This window comes from Melanerpes formicivorus, unplaced genomic scaffold, assembly GCF_026170545.1.
Source record: "Melanerpes formicivorus ecotype bairdi unplaced genomic scaffold, bMelFor1.0.p_v2 SCAF_62, whole genome shotgun sequence".
Taxonomy (NCBI): Eukaryota; Metazoa; Chordata; class Aves; order Piciformes; family Picidae; genus Melanerpes; species Melanerpes formicivorus.
Window position 1 is genome coordinate 3,360,241 of NW_027142414.1, and position 27,043 is coordinate 3,387,283.

Genomic DNA, 27,043 nt, shown 5'->3' on the forward strand with positions numbered 1-27,043 from the left:
TGAGCTCTGGCTCATGATGCTGTCTGGCAAGGACAGGGTGCTACAGGAAAAGTACATTACTCTGCATTGCCACCACACAATTTCCTCAAGTAATCAAGAACTTTTGGCTGGATGCTAATGGTTATCTCAGTAGAGGAAGAAGTGCTGTTTCACTTCAGTGGACTTTGCATGTTGGTAACAATGGACAGGCACCTATAAAGTCCTTGTTATTTGGTTCCCTGGTTTGTGTATATACAAATAATTTCAAAAGAAAGACATATACCGGGATATCCATGTAGACAGCAGTGACTTTACTTTTTGTAAGGTAATTGTCTCATCATTGCACAAAAAACAAGTCAGCAGGTCAAATTACTGTGACAATAAGGCACCAGTGAAGTTCCTAACACTATACACATTTGTTCTACTATATTCTACTACATGTACTTGTGTAACTAGGTGTATCCATGGTTTCATAGTATCATAGTATCATTCAGGGTTGGAAGGGACCACAACCCCCTGCCATGGGCAGGGACACCCCACACTAGATCAGCCTGGCCAGAGCCTCATCCAGCCTGGGCTTAAACACCTTCAGGGACGGGGCCTCGACCACCTCCCTGGACAACCCATTCCAGGGTTTCACCACTCTCATGGGGAAGAACCTCCTCCTCACATCCAGCCTGAATCTCCCCACCTCCAGCTTCATTCCATTCCCCCTAGTCCTATCAGTTTATCAGTTTCTCTTCTATGCAGTATAGTGATGAATGACTGAAGATTGGGACAGTAACTGCCTTCCCTGTTTCTCTTTCATACCATTAGAATAATGCACGATTAACTAAATACACCAACATTATAGAAACAAAGTCCTGATTAATCAAATGGCTTCAGAGTGAAAAAAATAAACCCTGGTTAGTGTATTTACTTAATACCTACAAGGCAGAAATCTAACAGCACTATGAATGGGGAGCCAGGAAGTTAAATCAGTAAGATTCTGGCATCCAAAGGATCTTTCTCCAAGTGACTGTATTTTGAATGTCAATGAGATAAAAGGAGTGATTAAAGGGTATGAGGATGAGAAGACAAAATTTAATGATTCATTTTGTGATGCTAAAAAAACACCCTTGAAGGCTACTTTTATTTAAAATATTACAAAATGTATAAAGTTCCACTAGTTGCTACTCTCTGTACAAAGCCCAAACTTTCACCCTCCTTAGTTTCTTACTTCTCTTAGAAAAGGCACAGCACTGCTCCTCTTAGAAAAGGGAGTGTAGATTTCTCTTTTAAGTGCTCTTATAACCATACATTTGGTCTTGTTGCATGTCAATAATCAATTCCAGCTGCCCCTTAAAATATTTTACCAATTTCCACAGAAGTAACAGCATATACTGAAAAGAGAAGAAATCTGCACTGGATAGAGTGGGTAGGAAGTAAAGAGCCAGGATCCCAGTGGCTAGTTGGTATATTATAAATGTTGTACAACTTCACACCTGTAGCAGGTCCCTTTTCCCCAGTGATTCTGGAGCTGTGGCCTAGAATTCTGTTCCACGCATAAAACATTTTAAATGTTGCAAAATCTAGAAACAATCTGACCCCTGTACCCTGAGATGTTGACTAGCAGGTTTAGGATGATAAGTGAAAAACAATCTGCAGCCATTAAAAGCACCTCTTTTAATTTTGTCCTTAATACTAAAAGCCACCTCCTGTGCTCTTCTTGATTGGCTTGACAGTGAAACTCTGGAGCCTGCAGTGAAGAACTGAATTAAGTGAGCTGTATCTGGAAATTTGGGTCTCAGTGTCAGACCTGAGGGGTAACATCAGTGACATCAATAGGTTTAGAGGTAAGCAACACTAAAATGCAATGGCAGAAAACGCAGGTGAAAGCAGCTACTTTGACTGGATGCTCCTGCTGCTACTCATCCTTGATTAGGACATGCTCTGGAGGCTCAAATTCATGACTTGTACAAAGAGAGTAATAACGAAATTATCTGTTTCTTTGGGTAAACAAAACAGATGAACATCTGAATTAGGCCAGCCTTTGGAACATTTCCTGTAAGTAAAGGTTTATTACGGGAGTACAAGTGAGTTTGCATTTCACATTTCTTTTTCAAGCAGATAACAGCTTCAACCTGAGATAACAGTAAAGAAACAGGAAATACAGACAATTCTTATGCCCCTTCTCTTTCCCTTCATTGTTAGGCAAGCTGCAAAATGAGTAATATTTTTATGTGACTAGGTATGCTTAGAAACTATTCAAAATATTGACAGCAGTCAGTGTTGCAGTAACTACGTTTGTTTTAGTTGAAGGGAGATAGGGAGGCTGCATGAAATAGGTTGTAATTAATAGAAAGTAGAAATGCTGTTTCTGATGGAGGAAGGAATTTCATTCAATATTAAAGTATCTCCTAAATCTGCTCCTGCTGAGAAATATGGAGAAAGGGTGGCTTAGAGACCTTATTGCTCTCTACAACTACCTGAAAGAAGGGTGCAGAGAGCTGGGGGTCAGTCTGTTCAACCAATTAGTAAGTGATAGAACACAAGGAAATGGCCTCACATTGCACCAAGGCAAATTTAGGTTGGGTATTGTGGTGGGTTGAAAATTCCCCCCAACCAACATTAAATTGCCAGACCAGCCCGGCTGGAAGCAAATGAAGCTGTATTTACAAGCAAAACTACAATCAAATGCAAAGAGTATGCATAAAATATACAGTACTTACAATATTTACTGGTATTTATACAAGAAACCCCCTGGTCAAAAACGTGAGGAGCTAATATAGCTTCCCCTTCCCTGCCCTCCTCCTTAGCCCCCTGAACACAGACAAAAGAAAGAGCAGAGAATAGTTTTGTTAGGACACTCAGCCTAAACAAAGAATATAGCCCAGGTCAGCAAAGCCAAGCAGAAGTATCTCTCAGAGTGAGGAAGACAAAAAGAGAGAGAAAGTTAACAAACGTAAGATGGTTGTGTAGGCTATCTACCCAATGGGATTATTTAGAACTTGTTTTCCTTTTTATATCCAATAGTGATTTGTTTACATTCTACCACTTTCTGCTCAAGATTTGTGGAAAAATTTCTAGGCATAGCCTGAAACTACAGGTGTTATCCCCATCCCTGGAGTTACTTAAGAGTCTGGTAGATGTAGTGCATAGGGATATGGTTTAATCAAGGACTTGTCTATATTAGGATAATGATTTGAGTTGATAATCTTAAAGGTCTTTTACAATCTGGGCAATTCTGTGATTTATGTTATAAAGCAAGGTGATGAACAGGACCTTAGTTCCTACTCAGTTGTTCACTGTTCAGTCACATATATGACATCAGTGAGATTTAATCTGATTTATACTGAAGAAATTAACAGTTTCTGCTTTGAATGTTTCTCTTGCCACTGAAGCTGAAGGGAATTCTTTATCTTTAGAATCTCCTAGTTTCAGCACTTTAATGTATGTAAGCAGTAGGAAACAATATAGAGATACTATGATCTCCACTAGGTGATCTGAAATGTTTTAAACAACTTTGTGAACATAGGCTCATGTTGTGGTCTACCTCATACTCACCTGTAAGACCACCTTCCTTCCATTCACAGTCACTTTCTCTTTCCTCTGCTTATCATCATTTTGGTAGCCAGAGCAATTGCCGTCTCTCACATATAATATTGGGGGAAACTGCACATTTTAAGTTGTCTTTTAATGTAGTCTAAAGGCTGGAAGTAGGTCAGTGAAACTACCAGTTGTAGCCCGCAGCTAGGCTCATTTATAGCAGTTGCTATATAGCTATAGCTTTTTGCTGAGCATATGGCTATCTAAGGTATCAGTGTTTGCTCTTTTTGCTCTGTAAATCCTTACTTTTTTCGGCTGAGACACAGCCTTCCATGAATGCAAACCAGACAGCAGGTCTGCTGAGACCCCACCTGGGCTCTGGAGTCCTCAGCACAGGAAAGATATAGACCTGTTGGAACAGATCCAGAGGAGACCACAAAAAATGATTAAACAACTGGAACACTTCTGCTACAAGGAAAGGCTGAGAGATTTGGAGTTGTTCAGCCTGGAAAAGAGTAGTCTTCATGGAGATGTTATAGCAGCCTTTCAATGGGGACTTTTAAGAAGGACAGGGAGACACTTTTTACCACGGCTTCTTGTGACGGACAAGAGGTGACAGTTTTAAACGAAGAGAGGGAAGATTTAGATTAGACACAAGAAAAACAATTTTTACAAGGAGGATGTTGAAACACTGGCACAGGTTGCCCAGAGGGATGGTAGATGCCCCATCGCTAGAAACATTCAAGGTCAGGCTGGAGAGATCTCTCAGCAACTTGATCTAATTGACGATGTCCCTGATCACTGCCGGGCAGTTGGCCTAGATGACCTTTAAAGGTCCTTTTCAACCCAAACCATTCTGTGATTACCTACGTTTATATCTACTGCCTGTAAGACTTTTTGTTTAGCTTTTCATCCCTTAAAACTTGCTAAACACAGCTAAAACACGTCTTCCCTTCTTATTCACAGCCTGTTCAAAGCAATAGCCGTATTTCGCATACGGCTGTGCCTGTGGGTATGGCCTGCACCTTCCGCTGTGGCAACTGGAGCGCAGCTAAGCCTAGCGCGGCAGCGGGAAATGGCACCCGGGACTAGCAGAGGGGTACCTGCCAGGAGAGGAGCCAGAGCTAGCTCACGGCGGGAGGCTTTCCAGGGCCTTCAAGCACCCACGTCGCAGCAGCCAAGAGCTCTGAGCGACAGCATTTGACCTTAAGATGGCGAAGCTCCGGCCCACCTCAAGGCACGGCGCCTCCTGACCCCAGCAAAGATGGCGGCAGCCCGGACGCCTTTTCCTGCTACCCTTCTAGCTGCTGCCGCTCTATGGTTAGGCACTCTATTGTGTGGGCGCGCAGCGAGAGGGCGCTCTGGCACAGCCGCCTCTATGGTCATGCAGCGCGGTGCAGGTCGGGCCGCTGACGGAGGGGGCGGGTCACATGACCCCGTGCAGCGCGGCCGTGGAGGCTCGGCGCGGTGTGTTCGCGGCCTAGCAGTGTCCCGGGGCTTCCCAGCCGGGCCTTAGGCAGCCAAGCGGCGTTCTTCCGCACCATCCCCAACCCGCGCAGTTCGGAGGGGCCGCGGCGGCGCTCCGGACGCGGCTCCTGCTCCGCAGCGAAGGGGTGAGGAGCGAGGGGCTGCGGGAGGATGAGAGGGGGAGGGAGGACGGCGGCGACGCCGCGACGGCCGCCTCCTGCCTGCTGAGAGGAGGCGCGGCCGGGGCCGCGCTGAGGCCGCACCGCTGCGCCCTCGCACCCCGGGCCGTGGCAGGCGCCGGCGCCGTCTCGCTGGCCGCGGCCCGCGGGGAGGCGGTGTTGGCCAGGTGGTGGGGGGAAGGGGAGAGCGGCCTCGGGGAGGTGCTCATTGCAGAGGGGCAGCGTGTGGCGGGGCCTTTCGCTTCCTCTTCTGCTCAGAAGACATGGGAGTCCTTTCCGCCTCCCGGCCGCGCGGCGGGTTGCGGGCCCCGGCGGGCGGGGCGGCGGGTAGCTCCGTGGAAGGCGGGAGGAGCCCATCTCACTCTCGGGACGAAGCCGTGCGCCTTTAGGGCGGGAGCGGACGAGCCCACGGCGAAACTTTGCCGTGGCCCCAAACTGATCCTTAGCCGGGACCGGACCGCCGCTGGCTGCGGGTGGGATTTTACCATTAGGGTCGAGTAATGGCAAATCGAGTAAATGGGTCGTGCAAGGAAACGTTTTTTTTTCGACAGTGTCGCGGTAGGGAAGTTAATGTCCTTTCGTGTGGACTCGAGGGGGTCATCTTGACACACGTGTTAGCAGCTTGTGCGTAAAAGAACCTCCTCTTCATCTCTGCCCGTAGAAGTTGTGGGGTGTACGTCGGCGTCTTTTTCTCATGATGTCTTTTTTCCGTGATAGAAAAAAAACAACACTTTGTCTACTTGAAAGAAAAGAGGTGGTTTTGTTTCAGTACAGAGAATATCTCTTAAATGGGCTTCCAAGAAGTGAACTCTTAAAGCTGTGTAACTCTTATCTTTTGAGATGAAAATGCACATGGAATTTTAGAAATTTTTACGTGGGGCAGGTATTGCATCAGCATTGGGGGAAGATGGTCCAGAATAAATTAGAAGAACAGGACAATTTCTTTCCCTCTTTGTAAAGGAGTGGCACAGTGCTTCACTTTTCTCTGCTTCTGCCTCTCAGGTGCACTAATTCACATAAATGCTGTAATGCCACAGCCGTGGTTGTGTTTGGGGGAGAGTTAATAGCGATGTTAGAATGGATAGTCGCTTATTTGACTGACTAGAGCTTCATATAGGTGCAGAGGGAAAGAATTAGGAAATAAATCAAAGTTCTGGAGATGTGTTTAGCAAAGCCCTAGTTGAAGGGCTTTTGGAATTAGGTACTGGTTCAGATAAGCATGTTGCTTTTTGGGCTGCTTCACAATAATAGTTTGGGATGCAGGTTTTTCTGTGGCAGTGAACGCTTTCTAGATCACCTTTGAAAAACAGGCTTGAGCAGAATAAATACACAAAACAGGCTCGAGTCAAATAAATACACTAAGAAAATCTGTAATCTCTTTTATCTCTTTATGTCTCTGCTGTGTTTGCTATTGATGTTTATCTGGCAGGCAGTTTTGGAGAAGACTAGGGCTCTATGAAAAAGCAAACCATTTTCACTGAGACAACCAATTTGGAGGTTGTTTTTTTTTTTTGTTTGCTTTTAATGAGAAGCAACAATACAAAGAACATCTGAGAGATTAATCCTTTTAGTAACAGAGCTTCTTAAAAATTCTTCCATCGTGTAGAGCCTGACATAAAAGCCTGTGTGATAGTGCTGACTTTGGTAGGTTGGTTTATTATATGTATTTTTGCTGGTTGTTTCTGAAAATGCTTTTGTTGCTCAGCTGTTAATGCAGGTGGGTTAAACCATCACACCATCATAGGACACAAAATATATAAAATACTTTGTCAAAAATTGGAGGAAATTATTATACCCTCTCAGTTGCTGACATTAGAATCAATGCTAAAACATTGTACCATTCTTCATAGAAGTTACTCTAATGTGTGAAATCTGTCCTACAAGGACATTTCACTGAAACATGGTAACATACAAATCATCTGTCCTGTGTCTGGACTTCTGCAAACTCCTGGGCAAGCTGACAGCCTGTGGCTTGGACAGCAGCACTTTGTGCTGGGTTAGGAACTGGCTGGAGGGATGAGCCCAGAGAGTGGTGGTGAATGGTGCCACATCCAGCTGACAGCCAGTCACTAGTGGTGTCCCCCAGGGATCAGTACTGGGACCCACCCTGTTCAGTATCTTTATTGATGATCAGGATGAGGGGATTGACTCCATCATCAGTAAGTTTGCAGATGACAGCAAGTTGGGAGCAGGTGTTGATCTGCTAGTGGGTAGAAGGGCTCTCCAGATGGACCTTGATAGGCTGGACAGATGGGCAGAGTCCAAAACAATGGCATTTAACAAGTCCAAGTGCCGGGTGCTGCTCTTTGGTCACAACAACCCCATGCAGCACTACAGGCTGGGGTCAGAGTGGCTGGAAAGCAGCCAGACAGAAAGGGACCTGGGGGTATTGGTTGACAGCTGGCTGAACATGAGCCAGCCATGTGCCCAGGTGGCCAAGAAGGCCAATGTCATCCTGGCCTGCATCAGAAATAGTGTGGCCAGCAGGAGCAGGGAAGTCATTGGTCCCCTGTACTGAGCACGGGTTAGGCCACACCTTGAGTCCTGTGTCCAGTTCTGGGCCCCTCAATTTAAGAAGGGTATTGAGACACTTGAAAGTGTCCAGAGAAGGGCAGCAAGGCTGGGGAGAGGTCTGGAGCACAAGCCCTATGAGGAGAGGCTGAGTGAGCTGGGATTGTTTAGCCTGGAGAAGAGGAGGCTCAGGGGAGACCTCATTGCTCTCTACGGCTACCTGAAGGGAGGTTGTAGCTAGTTAGGGGCTGGTCTCTTCCTCCAGGCAACCTGTGAGAGAACAAGAGGACACAGTCTCAAGCTGCACCAGGGGAAGTTTAGGCTCAAGGTGAGGAGAAAGTTCTTCACAGAGAGAGTTGTTAGCTGTTGGAATGTGCTGCCCAGGGAGGTGGTAGTCACCGTCCCTGGAGGTGTTCAAAAAGCGATTGGATGCGGCACTTCGTTTAGTAGCCACGAGGTGTTGGGTGACAGGTTGGGCTTGATGATCTTTGAGGTCTTTCCCAACTTTATTGATGCTATGATTCTACCATTTACCCAGGATGTTACTAAACAGCACAGTTACTTATCAAGCCTGTGGATTTTGTCAGGTAATCATCTAAACACTAAGATCACAGTCAAAGAGGGTTTGTTGTTCATTTAAAAATTCCCAGCAGCTTTTGCACTTGATGGTTCCTTGTTTGAGGTGCTAGCTTGCACAGGTAATTCGTGCAACTTAATCTAGACTAAGGGTTCAAATTCTGTGTGGTCTATTGAGAAAATGCTGAAGAGAAATTAAAATCAAACAACATGAAATCGAGATACATCAGCCATCCTGCCACTGCTGTTCTGTTCTGTACTCTTAAAACTCAGTAAGTTTGTTTAGGCGTTAAGACTTAATTATTTTTACAATTCATTTTAACTTTTAGTGTATAAAAAAAGATCAACAGCAAGTACTGTCTTTGTTTCATGGGGAACCTAACTGTTTCAAAGCCCAGTTTGAATACTTAGCAGGTTATTAAATAAAAGCTTTGCTGTGTAAACACAAAGGTACTAAGGAGACTAATCCCAGGGCACTGATAGAATTATGCTGCCCTGAGTGGGTGATGCAACTGTCAATTTAAAATAGATTAATTACCAGGGATTTTTATTAAACTTGCATTCTGTTATATCATATCTCTTCACCTTCCTTTAAAATTATTTATTTTATTTTTTAAAGGAGTAAATAAAGATTTAAATAATACTATGTGGGGGTTTTGGTGGTGTTTGTGGGGTTTTGTTTTGTTTTGTTTTTTCCCCCCCAAAAAAGCCTACAAAACATGAACAGTGCAGCCAGGCCAGCATAATCTTCTAATATAGTCAGTCCCCTCTTGTGGGGACTTTGGGGAGTCAGAGATAATAAATAAGCATGATGCAGCAATGTCTGAGTGACAGTGCCCCTTGTGTCATGACAATCCTCAGTTCTGTGTGGTCCAGTGTGCCCTCAGGCCAGCCCTGTGCAGTCATTCAGTTGTGTGCCAGAGCCAGCATGCTTCTAATGTATAGAGCTCTGTCCCAGCAGGTAACACAGGGTCAGAGTTAACGAGTCTCAGTGGGTTTTACGAAACCTTAGAGTCACGTGGGCAGCCCTTTAGTCTCTCCAAGTTTCACAGGACTGGTGCAGCTGGGTCTGCATAGTTTGGCACCACAGGACTTCCTCAGGAGAGCAGCTCAGGAAAGCAACTGAACTCCTTGTAGGCCAAAGTTGAACCTGGGATATTATAGCTGTGTTTGTGTAGTGCTTGCTTTAGTTAACAGCTTGGGCTGCATTTAAGCTGGGTCTGTTTAGAGTAAGCTTAGATGTTTTGCCATCCATGACATCGTTAATCTGCAAAAACTCTGTCAAATCTGATAAAGTGTGCACCTGCAGTACTGTGGTTAACTTGTACCAGGAGGGTGAAGAAAGTGGCAGTGGGAAACTTTTATTTTTTCACATTGATTTGCACTATTGCAGTGGATTTGGGATTAAAATGTATTGAAAAATAAACTCTTGCCTGCAAACAGGCATTTTTTCCAGTGGAGTAGTCCTCCCCAAAACATGAAGTGTGGACATTAGAGTCTCAACTCCATCTGTTTTGTTTAACAGACCCAATCCTGTTGTATGATTCTGCTTGCTGACACAGATGTAGCCTAAATAGGCTTCACTTAGAGTCAGGGGCCTGACAGAAATCCCTCATTTTAGGGCCTGAAGATGTCATCATTTGTGTGTTTTGCATGGTGTCAAGCCAGATGCTCAGTTTGTCTTAGCCCTGTATCTGTGTGCCCACAGTAGCTTTCACACAAATCAGTCTCTTGGAAGCTAGTTAAAATGCAGCTATCAAGACAGCTGATTATATCTATTTTACTTGAAATAATACTTTCATAAGTCACCTGAGGCTTTAAAAATACCTCAGGACGGTTTAGTTCCTCGCTTACAGGTTTGAATATATTGGGGAGATTTGAAGATTACTGTATACAGCACTGAGACCACAGTATATGGATCAGACATTTATCACTGAGCAATAGGAGAGTGCAGAGAAGTGCCTGATATTGTTCCAGAAATTTCTCAAAGTGTGTTCTACGTAGACACAACTTAGCATTTCTTACCTTCCCATACCCAACCCCTTGTTTGTAGCTGCTTGTAAGTTTGATGGCAGAGGCCCCTCTGACTTGGGAAAGTGTGTATGTTTCTTGTGTGTTCCTCAGCTGCTGACAGAAAAAAACACGCTATGCAGTTGCCTTCATTGTAGCCTCTTGTCCGGATCTCTCACTTCACCAGTGACCAGTTTCAATCTTCGTATCTATTGGTCCTCACAGTTTTCATAAGGGGAACAATCAATTGTTTTTTTCTGCCAGCTTCACATTGGTTATTACATACAGCAGTGAAAGAGAGCAAGGCTTTTTTAATTCCTGAGTTGCTCTTCAGTATCACAGACAGCAGAAGTGCTAGGATTGGTCTGAGCAAGGATTAAGTCCTTAACAGGGCAGTTTTCTAGCTGCTGGGAAAATGACTGTAGATATAACAATAAAGGAAGAATGGAGTGCTGCAAGTTAAATGGTTTGTTTGGAGCTCTACATATAAGTGTTTTGTTGCAGCTGGCTAGAAGATTGAAAGACTTAAATTTGACCTGCTCTTACTAACTGCGATGTCCCTTTGATGCAGTAAGTTACTTTGTTGACTGCTGCATCTTTGGGGTTTTATTTCAGTTTAAACAATAAACCAAAAAAACATTAATTTGCTGATGCACATGTGTAACATCCATCAAGAATGGTATGATTCAGCATCTTGTAATTCAAAAAGAACTGTTTCACCTCTGAGTCCCTAGGCTTTTTTGCTTTTTTTTAAGCTTCTCCAAAGTAGTGTCTCAGCTAAGTGCTTATCAGAGAGAAGGGACTGTACCTAGGCAGCCTGGAAAACTGCTTCCTCAATTGGTGTGTGTGGTTTGTTTTTGTTTGGTTGGTTTTTGGGGTTCTTTTAAATGTGTAGCAGACTACTCCTTAGTGTCTGGTGGCTCTCAGCTGACATAACACTGTTATAGCCTGTTCAGAAAAACATCTCAGACCCAGTAGCTTGTTGCTCTACCATCCTGCCCCAAAACAGCTTTGAATTTTGTCCAGCTGTCTGTTGGTTTGCAATACCAATAAGGTCTGAGAGACCTTTGTAATTTTCTGCCTTTCCTGGGATTGCTGAAGGGTGGGGGTTTTGGTGAAGAAGTTTGAAATAATGATGCCAAAGTGGATAAGGGAGTTCTGTTCCTTTCTATACCATCCAGGTTTCAGTTTCTACAGGAATGTTGGCTGATGCGCACAGAGTCTGAAGAGACAATAAACAGTGTTCTTTAAAATGCTTTGGTGGTACTTTTGCTGCTTTTCTTTGCCCATTCAGTTTTGAAAATTCAGCAATGACGGAAAGCAAGGGTGGTGTTAGCAATATGGATTCCAAGAGGGGGAAGGGGAAAAAAAATTGTTTATTGCATAAAGTAATCTTTACTGAACTGCTGCAGGAATGCTTGCATTTGCTGTCTTGTTTCTTCTGCTGTCTTAGACCTTGTGTCACTGGAGTGTTTATCTTTTCTCCTGGTGAGATGTAGATGAATGCCCTGTGGGGTCAATTAATGAATGCAGTCATCACAAACTTCTTTGGCTGATGTTGTAAATATGTCTTTGAGGGTCATATGTGTTTTTTTATACTGGACTAAATTCTGATGTTCAAAGATATTACCCAATACATTTTGGGTTTCCTTTTCATCCTCTCCAGGCCACTATAAACATTTCTCTCCCATTAAATCATAGAATGGTTTGGTCTGGAAGGGACCTCCAAAGGTCATCCAGTCCAATCCCCTGTGCAGCAAGCAGGGACATCCTCTACTGGATCAGGTTGTTCAAAGTCTTGTTGAGCCCAACCTTGAATATCTCCAGGGATGGATCCTTAACTACCTCCCTGGACAACCTGTTCCAGTGTTTACCACCCTCATGGTAAAGAACTTGTTCCTGACATCCCATCTAAATCTGCTCTTCCCTAACTTAAAACCATTGTCCCTTGTCCTGTCACTACAGGCCTTTGTGAACAGTCCCTCTCCAGCCTTCTTGCAGGCCCCCCTTCAGGTACTTGAAGTCTGCTATTAGGTCTCCCTGGAGTCTTCTCCAGGCTGAACAGTTTTTCTTGTGTGTTCAGTGCCAGGATGGGAAAAGCATCTTATTAATTACAGAATCGTATGTTTGGAAGGGACCTCTGGAGATCATCTAGTCCAACCTCTGTGCTAAAGCAGGTTCTTCTGAACAGGTTTCACAGGAACACATTCAGGTGAGTTTTGAATCTCTCCTGAGAAGGAGACTCCGCAGCCTGTTCCAGTTCTCTGTCGCCTGCAAAGTGCAATTTTTCCTTCAGATGAAGTTCTCTGTGTTCCAGCTTGTGTCCATTGCCCCTTATCCTGTCACTGAGCACCACTGAAGAGTTGTCCCCATCCTCTTTGATATCAACCCTTTAGATATTGATATGGAATGATAAGGTCTTCTCTGTCTTCTCAAGGCTAAACAGCCCCAGGTCTCTCAGCCTCTCCTTGTAAGAGGGATGGTCCAGTCATCATCTTTGTGGCTGCCACTGAGATCTCTCTAGTAGTTTCTTGTCTCTCTTGAATGAGGGAGCCCAGAACTGGACACAGTGCTCCAGAGGTGGCCTTACTGGAGCAGGGGGAGAATCTCTTCAGACTTGCTAGCCACACTTTTCTTAATGCACCCCAGGTTACCATTGACTTCTTGGCCATGAGGGCACATTGCTGGCTGATGGTTAAATGGTCCACCAGGACCCTCTTCATGGAGCTGCTTTCCAGCAGGTCAGCCCCCCAAGCTGCACTAGTGCATGGGGTGAAGAACCCTACACTTGCCCTTGTTGAGCTTCATTAGGTTCTCCTCTGCCTGGCTCTCAAGCTTGTCCAGGTTTCACTGAATGGCAACACAGCTGTGGTGTGTTACCAAGCTCTGTCCCTCCATCCAAGGCATCAGTGAGTATGTTGAAGAACACTGGGCCCAGTCCCAACCCCTAGAGAACATTGCTATCTACAGGCCTCTGGCTAGGCTGCACTGCTCATTACAACCCTCTGAGCAATTTGTTCAGCCAGTTCTCAGTCCACCTTGCTGTCTACTCATCTGACCCACGCTTCTAAGCTTACTAGTGGGGAGACAGTGTCAGAAGCCTTGATGAAGTCAAGGTACACAACATCCACTGCTCTCCCTTCATTCACCTAGCTAGTTGCACTGTCATAGAAGGCTATCAGATTGGTCAAGTATGATTTCCCCTTGGTGAGTCTATGTGGATTGCTCCCAATAACCTTCTTTTCCTCCACATGCTTAGAGATGACATCCACAACGAGCTGTGCCATCACCTTTCCAGAGATGGAGATGAGACTGGCTTGTAATTTCCTAGGTCCTCTTTCTTGCTCTTTTTGAAGACTGTAGTGAAGTTGGCTTTCCTCTAGTCCTTGGGCATCTCTCCTGTTCTCCGTGACCTTTCAAAGATGATGGAGTATGTTTTGCAATAACATCGGTCATCTCCCTTTACACTCAAGGATGCATCCCATTAGGACCCATGGATTTATGGATGGCCCAGCTTGCCTAAATTACCTCTAGGGTCTGGGGCTCCTGGGGGCTGGCCTTAGCAGTAGAGACAGAAGCAAAGGCAGCATGCAGTAACTGCCTTGTCTGTACCCTTTCTTGTTAGGCCATCAATCTCATTCAGCAGTGGCATTTTCCATAGCCTTCCTTTAGCTAACAATGTACTTCAAGAAGCACATCTTGTTCTTGACATCCCTTGCCAGATATAATTCCAAGTGGGCCTTCCTTGTTACATCCCTGCATATTCCAGCATGTTCCTGTATTTTAAAAAGTCAGACCCTTTTTCCACCTTCTGTAAACTTACTTCTTTGTTTTCCCAGAATCTCCTTGCTCATCCATTTTGGCTTCCTGCCTCCTCTGCTTGACTACTTAGTCCTGGAGATGTACCAGCTTTGATTCTGGAGAAGGTTCTGCTTGAACATTAACCAGCTCTTTGGCCTCCCTAGCTTCCTTCCCTTCTATAGCCCTAGCCCCTGGGATTTGTAGGTCTTTGAATCAGTGCAAAATAGCTTTCCTGAAGTCCAGATTTGTAATCCTACTTACTCTCCTGCTACTTCTTCACATGACCATGAACTCTCACCATCTCATGGTTGCTGTAGTCAGGGCCTGCCCCCAGCCTTCACATCCCCAACCAAACCTTCTTGGGTTGTGAGTTAGCACAGGGTCCAGCAGCACACGTCTCCTTGTTGGCTTCTCCACCACCTGTATTTAAAAGTTAGGATCAGAGCTCTGCAGAAACCTCCTGGACTGTGTATGCCTTTCCAGAAAATGCCAGGCTGGTTGAAGTGCCCCTTGAGAGTCAGGGCCTGTGATTGTAAGGCTACTTTCAGCTGTTTGTAGAAGGCCTGACTGACTTCCTTTTCCTGATCAGGTGGCCTATAGTAAACACCCAAAACAGCATCACCCATAATTATGCTGGCACTTAATTCTTACTCATAACCTCTTGACTTGTTCTTTGTCCCCACCTAGGCAGAGCTTGGTACATTCCAGTTGCTCTCTCTCATAAAGAGCAATTTCACTACCACCTCGCTTTGCTGACTTTCCTTTCCTAAGAGATGTATAAGCATCCATAACAGCATTCCAGTCACATGAGCCATCTCACCCCATCTCTCTTAATTGCAATGAAATGGTGTCCCTGTGACTGCACAGGCATCTGAACTACTTCCTGTTTATTCTCCCTCCTGCTGCGTTGGTGAACAGGCATTTCAGAGAGGTGATTGAGCATGCAGGTCTCACTGGAAGGAGTGCAAGAGAATCCATTATCACTCTTGAGGTAGTTGGCCTTGTGGCTTTCATCTTGGAAGGCCAGCTAGGGAAGATTTATTACTGCTCTGGTTGTCCTGGTTTATTTCACAGTTGGATGGGGTGGCATGAGTGGCATTTTGGAGATAGACCCTCAAATCCTTCAGGTTAGCCTGCTTCACAAAGTTGGACAGTCTGTTGCCAAAGACTGCCTTGCCTCTTTTAGACAGATGGATTCCATTCCTCCCTAGCAGGTTATGATCATCAAAGAATGTCCCAGTGTCATAAAATCCACATTCCTTGTGATGGCAACAGTCACAAAGCTATAAACTGGTAGGGATTATTTGTCTCCTTTCTGGTGAAATGGAGGAAAACCAACCTGGGCACCAGTCCTTTTCACTTGCACCCCCAGGGCATTGTAGTTGTCCTTGATTCTGCTCACCTTCTGGCTTGAGTGTTGTTCACATCCACATGGAAGAGTAACAGCAGGCAGTAGTAGGTGCTCTTGACAAGTTGTGGAACCCTTTTTGCAGTGTCTTGGACCTTGGCTCCCAGGAGGCAGCAAACCTCTTGTGGCTCCCTGTCAGTTCAGGAGATGCATGCCTTAGTGCCCTTTAGCAGTCACCCAGTGTGAGCAGTTGACATTTCTTTTTGCTGTGGCCACTGCATGCTGCTGGTGCAGTTTCTTCACAGAGTTTGCTTATGGTTGTCTGTAGTTGTTAAAGCTTTGTATCTGTTTTTCATGGTGATTTTAGGGGGTGGAGATCAACAGAGTTCTGCTTTTGTGGGTCATCGGGGTCCAAAGTGCCTCATTCTCAGTGATGTCCACTGCAGGAACATATTTGTGAAACCACCAAACTGTCTCTCTCGGCTCCTCTAATCCTGCCGAGCCTTTTAACTGCTTATTGCAACTTGGCCACCTGAGAGAACAGATCCTCAACCTGTGCACACCTTTTGTAGATTATTGCCTTTTTCTCCAGGAGAAAGCTCTGGGCGGTTGCTGCAACCTACCACCTGTACTGGAGCCTCATTTACCCGGTCTGTCTGGGTGGACGCATCAGACTTTTCAGGGCCGTTCTTCATAGCAGTGCTGGGTTTAGCCCTGAGGCGAGTGCAGAGAGCTAGCACTTTCCTTTGCTGTGGACCCACAAGCAGGGTACAGGGCCCTCCTACATACCACACCCTGCTCACTCATGCTCCCCAGGGCCTTTTAAATCCCATGTGGTTGCCTTGACAATGCTGACTGAGTCAGCCTCCTCACCAGAGCTGCAGGCTCTGCATCCCTGGCTCTGGGAATGCCCCCTGTCAATTTTGGCTCCTGGTTGTCTGTTTGGAAACCAGTGGTGGTGAAGATGTGGTGCTGTAGGCTGTAAAGCAGCCTCTACAATCCATTGAGAAATGTAGATGTTTGCCCAGGCAGCCAACTGAAGTCTTTCTGGTTGTGATGTGGTGTCTTTGTGAAGCACATCCACAGGATCCCATGTGTTGGAAGTGCCTGGAGTGCTCTCTCAGTGCAGTGTGAATGTACCTGTACACTCAGCAGTGATATTAGTGACCAGTCTGGGTTTGGGTATTTTATATTTTTTTTCAGAACTGAGGACAAACTGTTCTTGAAGACTTGGTCATGTAAGGTTGCTGAAATAATATTGGAAGCAAGAATGCATGTCTCATTATTTGTGGCCAGTGATCTTTTTCATTTTTGGGTGCCGTCTGTTACAGGGTCACATAGGATAACAACCATCTGAATAGCAGATGATGTTAAAACAATCTTTATGTTCTATGGCAGCATATTGACGCTCAGCTCATGGGCTATCCAAGTTGAGTTCTAGAAGATGTATGAACTGGGAAGTTAAAAATAAATCAGAGATCTATGTTTTCCAGGCTTTTAACTGTCTCTGTGCTGGAATATGGCGGTGCCCACAGTGTCATCTAAATTACAGTTCCTGTTTCTGCTGAGCATGGGGATGTCAAACTTCTTCCTCTCATCTTGTCCCACAGTTGTATCATGTGTGATACTTTCTCTTACAAGAGAACAACTTGCCATCTTGAAAACTAATTACATGATTACTTCTGTTTTCAGAAACCACAAATATAGCTTTAGTTTAAAGAAACTGTACAGACTTCAGATGCTGTTTAGTTCCCCCTCCCTGTAAACCACTGGAATGTGGAGCCAGATACTTACCCCCTCTTCATTCTGAAACACTTTCCTAGGAGTGTTGGTTTTCATTGTGAAAGAAGACTTCTCCTCCATTCATAATTTAAGAGCTGGAGAGACGGAAGTTTAGTTTGTATAAAGATTTAAAGTCATCATGGGCACTTACTGCTTGCACTGGTTTTATAATTCATATTTGGGAGCTGCCTAGTACAAGCTGGCTTTTCTCTCTTTTTGACAGATTGTGGCGGGGAGAATGTCTTTTCCACCTCATTTGAATCGCCCTCCTATGGGAATCCCAACGCTTCCCCCCGGGATCCCACCTCCGCAGTTCCCTGGCTTTCCTCCACCCGTACCTCCTGGTAAGTTATGGTAGTAGATGGAAGTGTTGTAGAAATAAACTTCCTCCTGTTGTTCTGAATTGTATTAACAGTGCATGTTACTGGCTCTTCATGCCTTTTGGTAGCTCTGATACATGTACATTGCAATGGACTTTCTGGTTTACCCATGGATCTTGTTATGTGAGGAAGCTCTTTTTGGGCTACCCAAAGCTGCTTACTTTTGACAGAAATCAGATCATTAGGGACAATACTGGAATTTTTCTTGTACCTTTTTTCAAGCTAAAGCCAAGTGGTGATTTTTGCTAACATTAGGCATTGTAAGAGTCATTGTTTATAAGTACAAATCTATTTTTTCCTGCTTCTTTACATGCTTTCCTTCACTTAACTTGCAAAGTCACTGCTACATTCTTCATTCCTTCTAATCTTTCCAAAATTAATCCCACCTTTTTATTTTATTCCTCTGTAAAATCAGCTTCTGGTCTTTGCATTGGTCTGGACCACAGGAAAGTGGGAGAGAGGAGTACATCTAAGAATTGCCCTGTTAAAATTTATCACAGGGGCTGCAGAAAATGACTTCTCTCTGTCTAATCTTAAGCAGTGTTGGGCACAAGAGTTTTCTAGACAATAACGGCATTCAGAAACCAGATGGCTGAACTCAGGAATGGTTTGTGCACATCCATTCATCAGGATAATCCTCCCTTGCATTGCTTTTTTCTTTATTTTTTCTTTCCCTGAGATCCATGAAATGTTATCTATTTTCTGCTAAAGGCAGCGCTCCTAATGAGGTAGCATTCTGCCATCAAAAAATTCAGATTAAATTCCATACTCATCTCTCTTCTCTTTGGTAGCTGCAGTTTATATCTACTAGTGTGCAAACCATAAGGTACTAATCAAAATAACTTTCTGAAGAATATTTTTAAATGCCTGATAGAAGTTTCTGCTCTGAATGCATCTTAATATGTGTGGCAAAGATTCATGTTTTCTTTATCTATTTCTGGACCTGTTATTCATGAGTATTTTGATATTTCTTGAACTTACTGTCCATCTCTGCTTTCACCTCTTGCACCAAATTTGAGAAGTTCATTAACCAGGGCCAAATGTTACTTTATGTCTGCCTTTAAACTCGTCGGCTGACTAGTGTCCCCCTCCTGCCCTGGTTCTGATGTGGGAGTTGGGTCAGTTGTGTTTATTGGTTTGCACACCTCAGTTATGTTCCATGCTTTGCAAGCCTCCACACTTGAAGAGTCTTGGAGTGCAGAGTCTTTCATAGTAAAGCAGCTGCTTCAATGCTTAAGCCATGTAATTGCTTTTCTCCAAGGCTGCATGTTGTACTTGGTTTGCAGAGCCCAGCTCTGTAGGCAGTAGTAAATTTCTAGGTGCACCAGGTTTTTGTATAGCAGCTAAACGATGCCCATGGTCTTGATCATCAGTATGTTTGCTGATGCTTTCCTACATCTTAGTGGAATTTATTTGCTTCTGCTGAACATTGGGCTGATAGTTTCAGAGAACTGTCGATGATAACACAAGTGTTTTTGTTGAGTTGTGACTTTAAAATGCAGGTTGAGCACCATGGTTAATGATAGTTATAATAGCTGTAGGACTGCACAGCCAGAGACTTGTCTTGCAGTTGTTTCTCCAGCTTGTGAGGTGCTGTGGTGCATTAAAATTGAGAGCATGGGAGAGCAGTACAGTCATTGATTCTCTGAACAGTTTGGAGGGATAGGAGATGGTTTTCACTTTAATATGAAGGGATTGAAGAAGAGGATTTGTTGCTGGAGGAAATAAATGATGGATTCAAATTCAAAAGAGAGGGGATGAAGAGAAAGATGGAGAAGGGTATTGGAGGAGAAATGTTTTTTTTTCAGAAATAAGCTCTGGATATAGTAGGGGAACAACTCCAGAGAAGTTTGGTAGGATTTTGTAACACAGAAGGGAGATGGTGATCTTGTGTGTAGAATGGACGAGAAAGAGATCTAGAATCTCTGATGTGTGTTTCTTTGAAGAGCATGAAATTTACTGCATTTTTCTTGAGTCTCAGTGTCTTCACTGGCCAACAAGTGGTTTTGAAATCCATTTGCTTAATATCTTGAACTTCTAGCAGCTGGCATGGCCTTTGTTGTAATAGATACTGCCTCACGTGATAGTACTTAAAGCTGCCAGTGAATTTGGTAGAGGGAAAGAGAATAATACACCCTGATTAAATACTGTTTTAAATTGTTCTGGAGACTACCAAGTCAAGTATTCAGCAGGTAGGGAGCTTCTGGATTGAGGTTTTCTATGCTGCCTTTATTAAGCTGTTCCGTAAATAGTAACCTGAAGCTTGGTGGCATTCTCTGTAGGACTTTGTTCCTAGGCTGTGTGCAGAACTGATTGTGCTATGAGAACTGAGCAAGGTATGAATGAGATTATGATGTCCCTAGGACAGTCCCCTGGTTTGAATATGTTTTGAAAACAGATTTGTCAAAATGGTAGTAAATGTGTCTAGAATGCACATGGTATGTTAGTGTGCTCAGGCTGTGTTTGAATACTGGAGAAATCACTGGGAATCAGTACTATGAAATTCTTGTTTGAGCTGAACTGCTGCCTGGTTTGGAAATCACATCTGTCTTCAGTTCATCAGTATCTCAACAAAGCCAATTAATATTACTGTCTTGTTTTTCACAGGGACCCCTATGATTCCTGTACCAATGGGCATTATGGCTCCTGCTCCAACTGTAAGTGTTTTATGGTGGGGGTGAAGTGATGGCAAAATAAAATGGAGAGTAAAACTCAGTAGATGTGTACAGGGTTTTTGATCTATTACATCAGAATTCTTACTGTGAAGGAAGCATTTCACTTTAGATGCAACTGTTACACAAATATTATGCTTATTTTTTACCTAGACAAAGCTTACATTCTGGAGCTTCTGGCTACAAAGGTGAAGGAACGGCCATTCCTCGAAGTAGATGTACTGTTCTCAAATGCAGTGATTTAGGCTTTGCCTTCAGGTCATGCACAATCTTCCTATGCAGTATTGTTAGATTCCAGGTATCTTGCTTTTGAGGTTGCTGGCCTAACAGAGTACTCTGGAGGCATCACCTCATTGGGGTTTCTAAGGCCATCACGCAGCACTGCTGAGTTGGCCAGGAAGATGTGCATTGACAAGCTTGAAAATGAGCTGTCTTTCCTCAAATGACAGGGGAAGGAATAGATGCATGTAATATGAGCATATGAGAGAAAGCTCTTTTATTCCTTGTCTTACTAATTACAAATTGCAAGAATGTTCATGATTTATGGGGCAGAAAAAACTGCTCTTTCAAATCTTACGGTTGTTTCTTGGCTTCAAGGTGAATTACCATTTCTATGACTTAGCTTAATGGGAACATTCCCAAAATACTGCCTATTTTGAGAGCTTGTATCCTCTGTTACAGGAGGGTCTATTCATGGTAACAGATATATATAAGACAAAGATACTGGCACAAATGTATTGCTTGGATTTCTGATTAAAGTGATTGGGTTTTAAAGTGACACTTCTAGAAGGATATTTTGAGCAGGGGGACTCAGTGCATATGTACTGTTAAATATGAAGTGGAAGGAGAGAGGTACAGCAAAAAGGAACAAATGATCATGCCTGTCTCTGTATGGTCTATTTTATTGCTGTTTGTTCCTTAACCCGGAGAGGCTTTGGGTTGTGTATTGATTAAATAAAGCAGTAATGTTTAATCACTTTGTGAAAGCTTTAAGACCTGGCAAATGTCTGTTGAAGCTTTTCAAGTCAGAGTTATTTTTCTATTTTCTGCTTGCTTTGTACACAACTTAGGTAAGGTGCTTCAACTTCCAGTGACTCAAATGCTGCAAATTAGTTTCTTGTAGAAGAGAGAATACCTGATGTTATTGTATGTTGGGTCCAGAGAAGGGCAAGAAAACTGGTGAAGGGCATGAAGTACAAGTATTATTAAGAGCAGCTGAGGGAACTGGGATTGTTTAGCCCGGTGAAGAGCAAGCTGAGGGGAGACCTTATTACCATCTACAGCTACCTGAGAGGAGGTTGTAGTGAGGTTGGGAGTTTGTCTCTTTTCCCTAGTATCAAGTGACAGGACAAGAGGAAATTGCCAGAAGTTATGCCAGGGGAGGTTTAGAGTGAATATTAATAAAGATTTCTTTACGGAAAGAGTGGTCAGGTGTTTGACCAGGATGCCCAGGCAGGTGGTGGAGTCACCATCCCTGGAGGTATTTAAAAGTTGTATAGACGTTTCTTTGTGACATGGTTTAATGGCCATGGCTGTGTTAGGTTGATGGTTGGACCCAATGATCTTAGAGTGGTTTTCCAACTGGAACAATTGGAATGGGCTGCCCGGGAAGGTGATGGAGTCACCATCACTGGAAGTGTTTAAAAAAAGAGACTGGATGAGGCACTTTAGTGCCATAGTTTAGTTGGTTAGATGGTGTTGGGTGATAGGTTGGACTTGATCTCGAAGGTCTTTTCCAATCTGATTAATTCTGTATTCTACTTACATTATTTGGTATGTTTACCTCGAGAGCAGGTACAGTTTTTTTCTGTCTGTGCCAGAATATGTCAGTTTCTGTGCTGTGAAGTCTTAAAGCCTGAACCCACTTACTGGTATCTTGCTCCATAGGCCTAACTAAGGTTTGTATGGAAATGTAACTTTGAAATACGTGTACATCCCTGACTCTTGTCTTATGGATTTAAACAAAAAGCAACCTCCCACCACTTCATTTTATAACCTCTCCTCTTCTTTCTAGGTATTAGTTCCTACCACGGTGTCTATGGTTGGAAAACATTTGGGAGTCAGGAAAGATCATCCTGGCTTAAAGAACAAAGAAAATGATGAAAACAGCGGTCCCACTACCACAGTTTTCGTAGGCAACATTTCTGAGAAGGCTTCAGACATGCTTATACGGCAGCTTCTAGCAGTAAGTACAGTGGAGTGCTTGCTAAATTTCATCCTTGGCTGATGGCTTAAGTAACAACTGATTCAAAGCTAGTTCCACTCACTGGACTATCAGCCCATTTCCCTTGAGTGTAGGGTCAGTAAATGAAGAGTATAGCTTTTTTTAAGCTGTAGGTGTCAGTGAACATAGACATGTTTTATTGTTCGTACCGCAAAAAGCCATTATGTTTATGTAGTGTTTTGAACATTATATTTAATATCTTTAATGCAGAAATGTGGCTTGGTTTTGAGTTGGAAGAGAGTACAAGGAGCATCTGGAAAACTTCAAGGTAATTGCTCATATTTTTCAAAATCTCTAATCAGACTCTTGACTTTGTTACCTCGCAGCTTTTTGGATGTCTGACACATTGCTATTCTTACTACTACATTTTATGATACTGTATGTGATTCTTGACTGCTAAATACTTCGTAGTAAAGGACTGGTATCAAGACAGAATGAAAAAAACAATTAAAAAAAAAAAAGGTGAAAACAGAAAGGTTAAATGGCAAAATGTCCTGGGGGCCTGATTTTTCTCACCTTTCTGTTCTGAGACTGAACCAGGAGACCATCCCTGAGAAAAATTTACCAGTTTGGACTTAGTCTCCAAAGGAGTGTATTTGCAACACTGCCATTACTCTGCATTATCCTTCTCTGTTAAGGAGGTTTTCCTGATGTAAAGTTTATCTTCCTTCCCTATCATCAAATTGATCTGACGTATTTTGACTTGTGACCTTTCTGCCATGGGTGCAGGAAACAATTTTGGTTATTCTTTTTTGTTGTTACTGTTTTCATATCTTTCCTAGGCTGCCTTCCCCCCCAGCCCCACCCTTAAGATCTAGTTCAATTTCTTCAGCTTTCTAGTAGTACTAAATGCTTTGTTTATCTTGTTCTCATAAGGTGTTTTCCTCATTTACAACTTTGTGTTGTAAAGAACCTTCTAGATGAGCAGTGAAATGTTGATTGATGTCCTTGACCTTCAGGCAGTTGCAAATCCACCTGAGACATGTCTTCATGCAGACTGCATTCCTTAGTTAAGACAGACACATCAAAAGGTTTGCTAACAGAATCATGCAATGCTCTGTGTTGGAAGGGACCTTTAAAGGTCATGTAGTCCAACCTCCTTGCAGTGAGTAGAGATGTCAGGTTGCTCAGGACCTCATTCAACAGGACTTCGACTGTCTCCAGGGATAGGCCATCTACTGTGTATATATTTCTTGCACCGTACTGCTGTTGTATCAAAGCCTAGTGAAATGAAGGATCTTTCTGACTACTTATGATGTATAAATCTAGTTTTAAAAAATGCCTCTGTTCTATGTTTTTTGATTCAAATATTTTTTTTTCTACATAAAACCTGGAGAGCTTTTAACACTTTTAATTTCAATCATCTCTTTCAGCCTTTGGATTTTGTGAGTACAAAGAGCCAGAATCCACCCTACGAGCGCTGAGACTACTCCATGATCTCCAGATTGGAGAGAAGAAGCTGCTAGTCAAAGTTGATGCAAAGACAAAGGCTCAGCTAGATGAGTGGAAAGCAAAGAAAAAGGCTTCAAATGGGGTAAGTATAGAATCTGTGACTTGAGTTATTTTGGCAGCAGGGCAATGTAACATGTTGACTAGATCAGATTGTGAGCTCTTTTAGTTTCTGTTCATGTCTTTACACTTAATTCATTTTAGGATTTTACCAGAATCATATAAATGAGTCTAAAGACATGTTGAGAGGTGGTTAAGTGTAAGCTCTTAATTCCCCAGCATTCAAATTTAGATGCAAGCTACAACTGAATCTCCAGAACTTACTCCGTAATTCACTCTGAGGTGTAGTATGTGCTATACCTTACAATTCTGTTGCTTCATTTTTGTTTAGAAACTATTGAAAGTATGTAGGCTTGAGAAGTAAATGTTACTCTGTCAGAATCTGTAAATCATCTGAGGAAAGTTTCTGCTCATGATTTGTAGAACAGATTAATGAAAAGGAAAGAAGTAGGCTGTTCTGTAGATGATGCAGTTAGCAGGCAGCGGACAGCTTACAGACATTTAGGAGATGGGGAAATTGTTTTTTTGGTTTACCATTCCTTTATAGAGCTAAAGATGTATCCAGGAATAATGCAGCTACTGCATTCTTGTGAGATACAAAAATGCTTAACTGACAGATTTGTGTTTAAATGAATTTTCTCTATTTCTTGGCTAAAATAGTGTATTTCACATCAGAATCAAGTTAGTAGTCTTGGTCTCCACCTGTTTTAAAGTTCTGCACATGCCTTTAAAATAGTGTTTAAAACAACGAATTTCTGTAAAAGGGAAGTAAGAACTGACTCTTGTTTAGAAAACTAAAAATAGTAGTCACACTGCAGCAGGTAAATTTTTCAAATTTCAATTTGGAATTGTTCCTAAAGGTATGTAAAATACAGTGGGGAAAACAAGTACTTTTTGTTTCCTTTTATTTAACCAGAACTAGCAGCATAATGATGACTCAGGTACTTGACACATTTGACTGCGGACCCAGTGTATGGGACTAAATGCAATGGCTCAGTAAAGCAGAGTGCTAACTTCATAGGTTTTGAATGGAGTAGTACACTAGCTGTTAACATTGGTAAGGGTGTGATTTGATTGCCCTTCCCATTCCACACATCCTTATTTCCTGCTGGCATCACCTCTAATACTGTGCTTCACAGCTGATAATATAAACAAGCTTAAAGTATCAGTGGAGTTCTTGTACATTTCTTTCATGAATTTTGTGTTCTGTGAGCTTCTGTGGGTTACAATCAATCTGGAGGGATTGATTGTAATGAAGCAGAGGGTGCTTTTTGTGGCTGTGATGAAGACAGCAGTATGTGCCAATTTTGTGGAACTGTAGAGTGAGACTAGCTCCAAGTGGTTATGGGATTTTTGGTTGGTGGTTTTTTTTTTAGTTTGTTTTGTGGTGGTGCAACAAAATGCTGTGAATTGCAGAGGAATACTGATGAAACATATTGTAATCATACTGCTTATGATTGCAAAAATTGCAGGGTTTTTTATAAGTTTTTTTTATATTAAGAAATCAAACATGTACACTGCAACACAATTTCTTGTAGAGGAACACCAAGCCAACCTTTATCTAATTAGCTCCTCTCCCTGATCACTTCTCCCTGGACCTCTTCAATTCCACTCCCTGTCACTGCCTTCTAGCTCTTTTCAGCTTGCTCCTCCTTGGCCTGGCAGCCTCTTCAGCTCCAACTGAATCCTCCCTTCCCCCTCATTCTTAGCTGCTGCTCCATCAGACCCTTCCCTCCCCCTCACTTCACCCACCACCTATCGCTTGACGGGATACTCAGCTGGATTCTCAGGTGAGATTCCATTTTTCTAAAAGATTCAGGGGATCAAGAGGTGGGCTGCCTTGCTCAGTGTGCAGATCACTGTTCTACCCTTTCATAGAATATTTTGTAAAATGCACTTCTTTTGTGTGTGTTCCCTTTCATCCCTACAAGGTGGAAAGGGGCGAAAAGATGAGGAACTACCAAGTAGTTGGTCAACAATAATAAGGAAAGGTTTGCTACGCAAGGAATGTTTGCCCTATCGATGTTTCTTTAATAATGGCTCTCCCATTGTAAGTTGCAGCTTGTAAATTATAGGTAGACACTTGTGTTGCATGACACTTAAGTAGAAGGCTTAAGAGGAGCTGCCGTTGAAAAGACTTGAAGTTCTGGAGGATGCAAGGCAGAAACTTTTCACCAAGAGCTGGACTATAGTGATTGCCTTCCTGTGAGCGTGTGTGCGCTTTCTCTTTTCCGCCTTAATCACCATTTATCTGTTCTGTTTTATTATGCAATCTCACACTTGCTCTCTGCAGCCATTCCACACGTTAAACTACGTGGTCCCTATGGTATTGCCAGCACGAAAACATCTGACTAAAATAATGCAATCAATAATTACTTGTAGGTGGCTTGGGTTTTCTTTGTTTCTGAGGGGTTTATTTAGGGTCTTCTGTTTCGTTGGTTTTGTTTTGGGTTTATTTTTTGTTGGTTTGGGATGGTGTTGTGTGTTTTGGGGTTTGGTTGTGGGTTTTTTTCCTTGTAAATGCTGTAGGGGCATGAATGTGATGATGGAAGATAAACTTCTGAAATAAAGCTAGTAGTAGTCTCAATTTACTGATCCCCATCACCTTGCCATTTTTCCTTAGAACGCCAGACCAGAGACGACGACTGATGATGATGAAGCACTGGATGAGGAAACGAAAAGAAGAGATCAGATAATTAAGGGGGCCATTGAAGTCTTAATACGAGAATATTCCAGCGAGCTCAATGCCCCCTCCCAGGAATCTGACTCTCACCCCAGGAAGAAGAAAAAGGAAAAGAAGGAGGACGTATGTGTTTTGATTTTGGACAAAACAGATTTTTCTTCAACTCACCTTTATATAATGGCCAAACCTTGTGCAAATACTTTAAACCTAAACTTCTGATGAGAAAACAAATCAACAAGCTTTGATATCAGCAGCACTTTTCTTTTTTCCTTTTTTCCTTTTTTTTTAAGCTGACAGCTAGTCAGTTATAGATACCATCCCTGCAGGATGGGTTAGGCATCTAAACTTCTTGGAACAACAGATTTGAATCTGGGCAGAAATGAACCAACCTTTT

General features: G+C 43.1%; 2 protein-coding genes across 4 annotated transcripts in view; one reads left to right on the top strand and one right to left on the bottom strand.

The window, feature by feature from the left end:
- The window catches only part of ZFYVE1 (zinc finger FYVE-type containing 1), a 38,347-nt gene extending 33,685 nt beyond the window's left edge, over positions 1-4,662 (bottom strand). The window contains exon 1 of one of the 2 annotated variants that reach the window (XM_068162165.1): positions 4,611-4,662. The gene's annotated coding sequence lies outside the window, so the exon portion shown is untranslated. Of the gene's footprint in view, positions 1-3,525; positions 4,591-4,610 lie in introns of those variants that run through there. The other variant, XM_068162162.1, reaches the window with a different exon arrangement.
- A 285-nt stretch (positions 4,663-4,947) lies between these two features.
- Positions 4,948-27,043, top strand: part of RBM25 (RNA binding motif protein 25) — a 37,419-nt gene continuing 15,323 nt past the window's right edge. The window contains exons 1-7 of one of the 2 annotated variants that reach the window (XM_068162167.1): positions 4,948-5,120; positions 17,405-17,525; positions 20,169-20,218; positions 22,248-22,418; positions 22,668-22,725; positions 23,831-23,991; positions 26,590-26,772. In XM_068162167.1, the coding sequence (XP_068018268.1) occupies positions 17,420-17,525; positions 20,169-20,218; positions 22,248-22,418; positions 22,668-22,725; positions 23,831-23,991; positions 26,590-26,772 (729 nt within the window). In that variant the 5' untranslated portion in view covers positions 4,948-5,120; positions 17,405-17,419. The remainder of the gene's footprint in view (positions 5,121-17,404; positions 17,526-20,168; positions 20,219-22,247; positions 22,419-22,667; positions 22,726-23,830; positions 23,992-26,589; positions 26,773-27,043) is intronic. The other variant, XM_068162168.1, reaches the window with a different exon arrangement.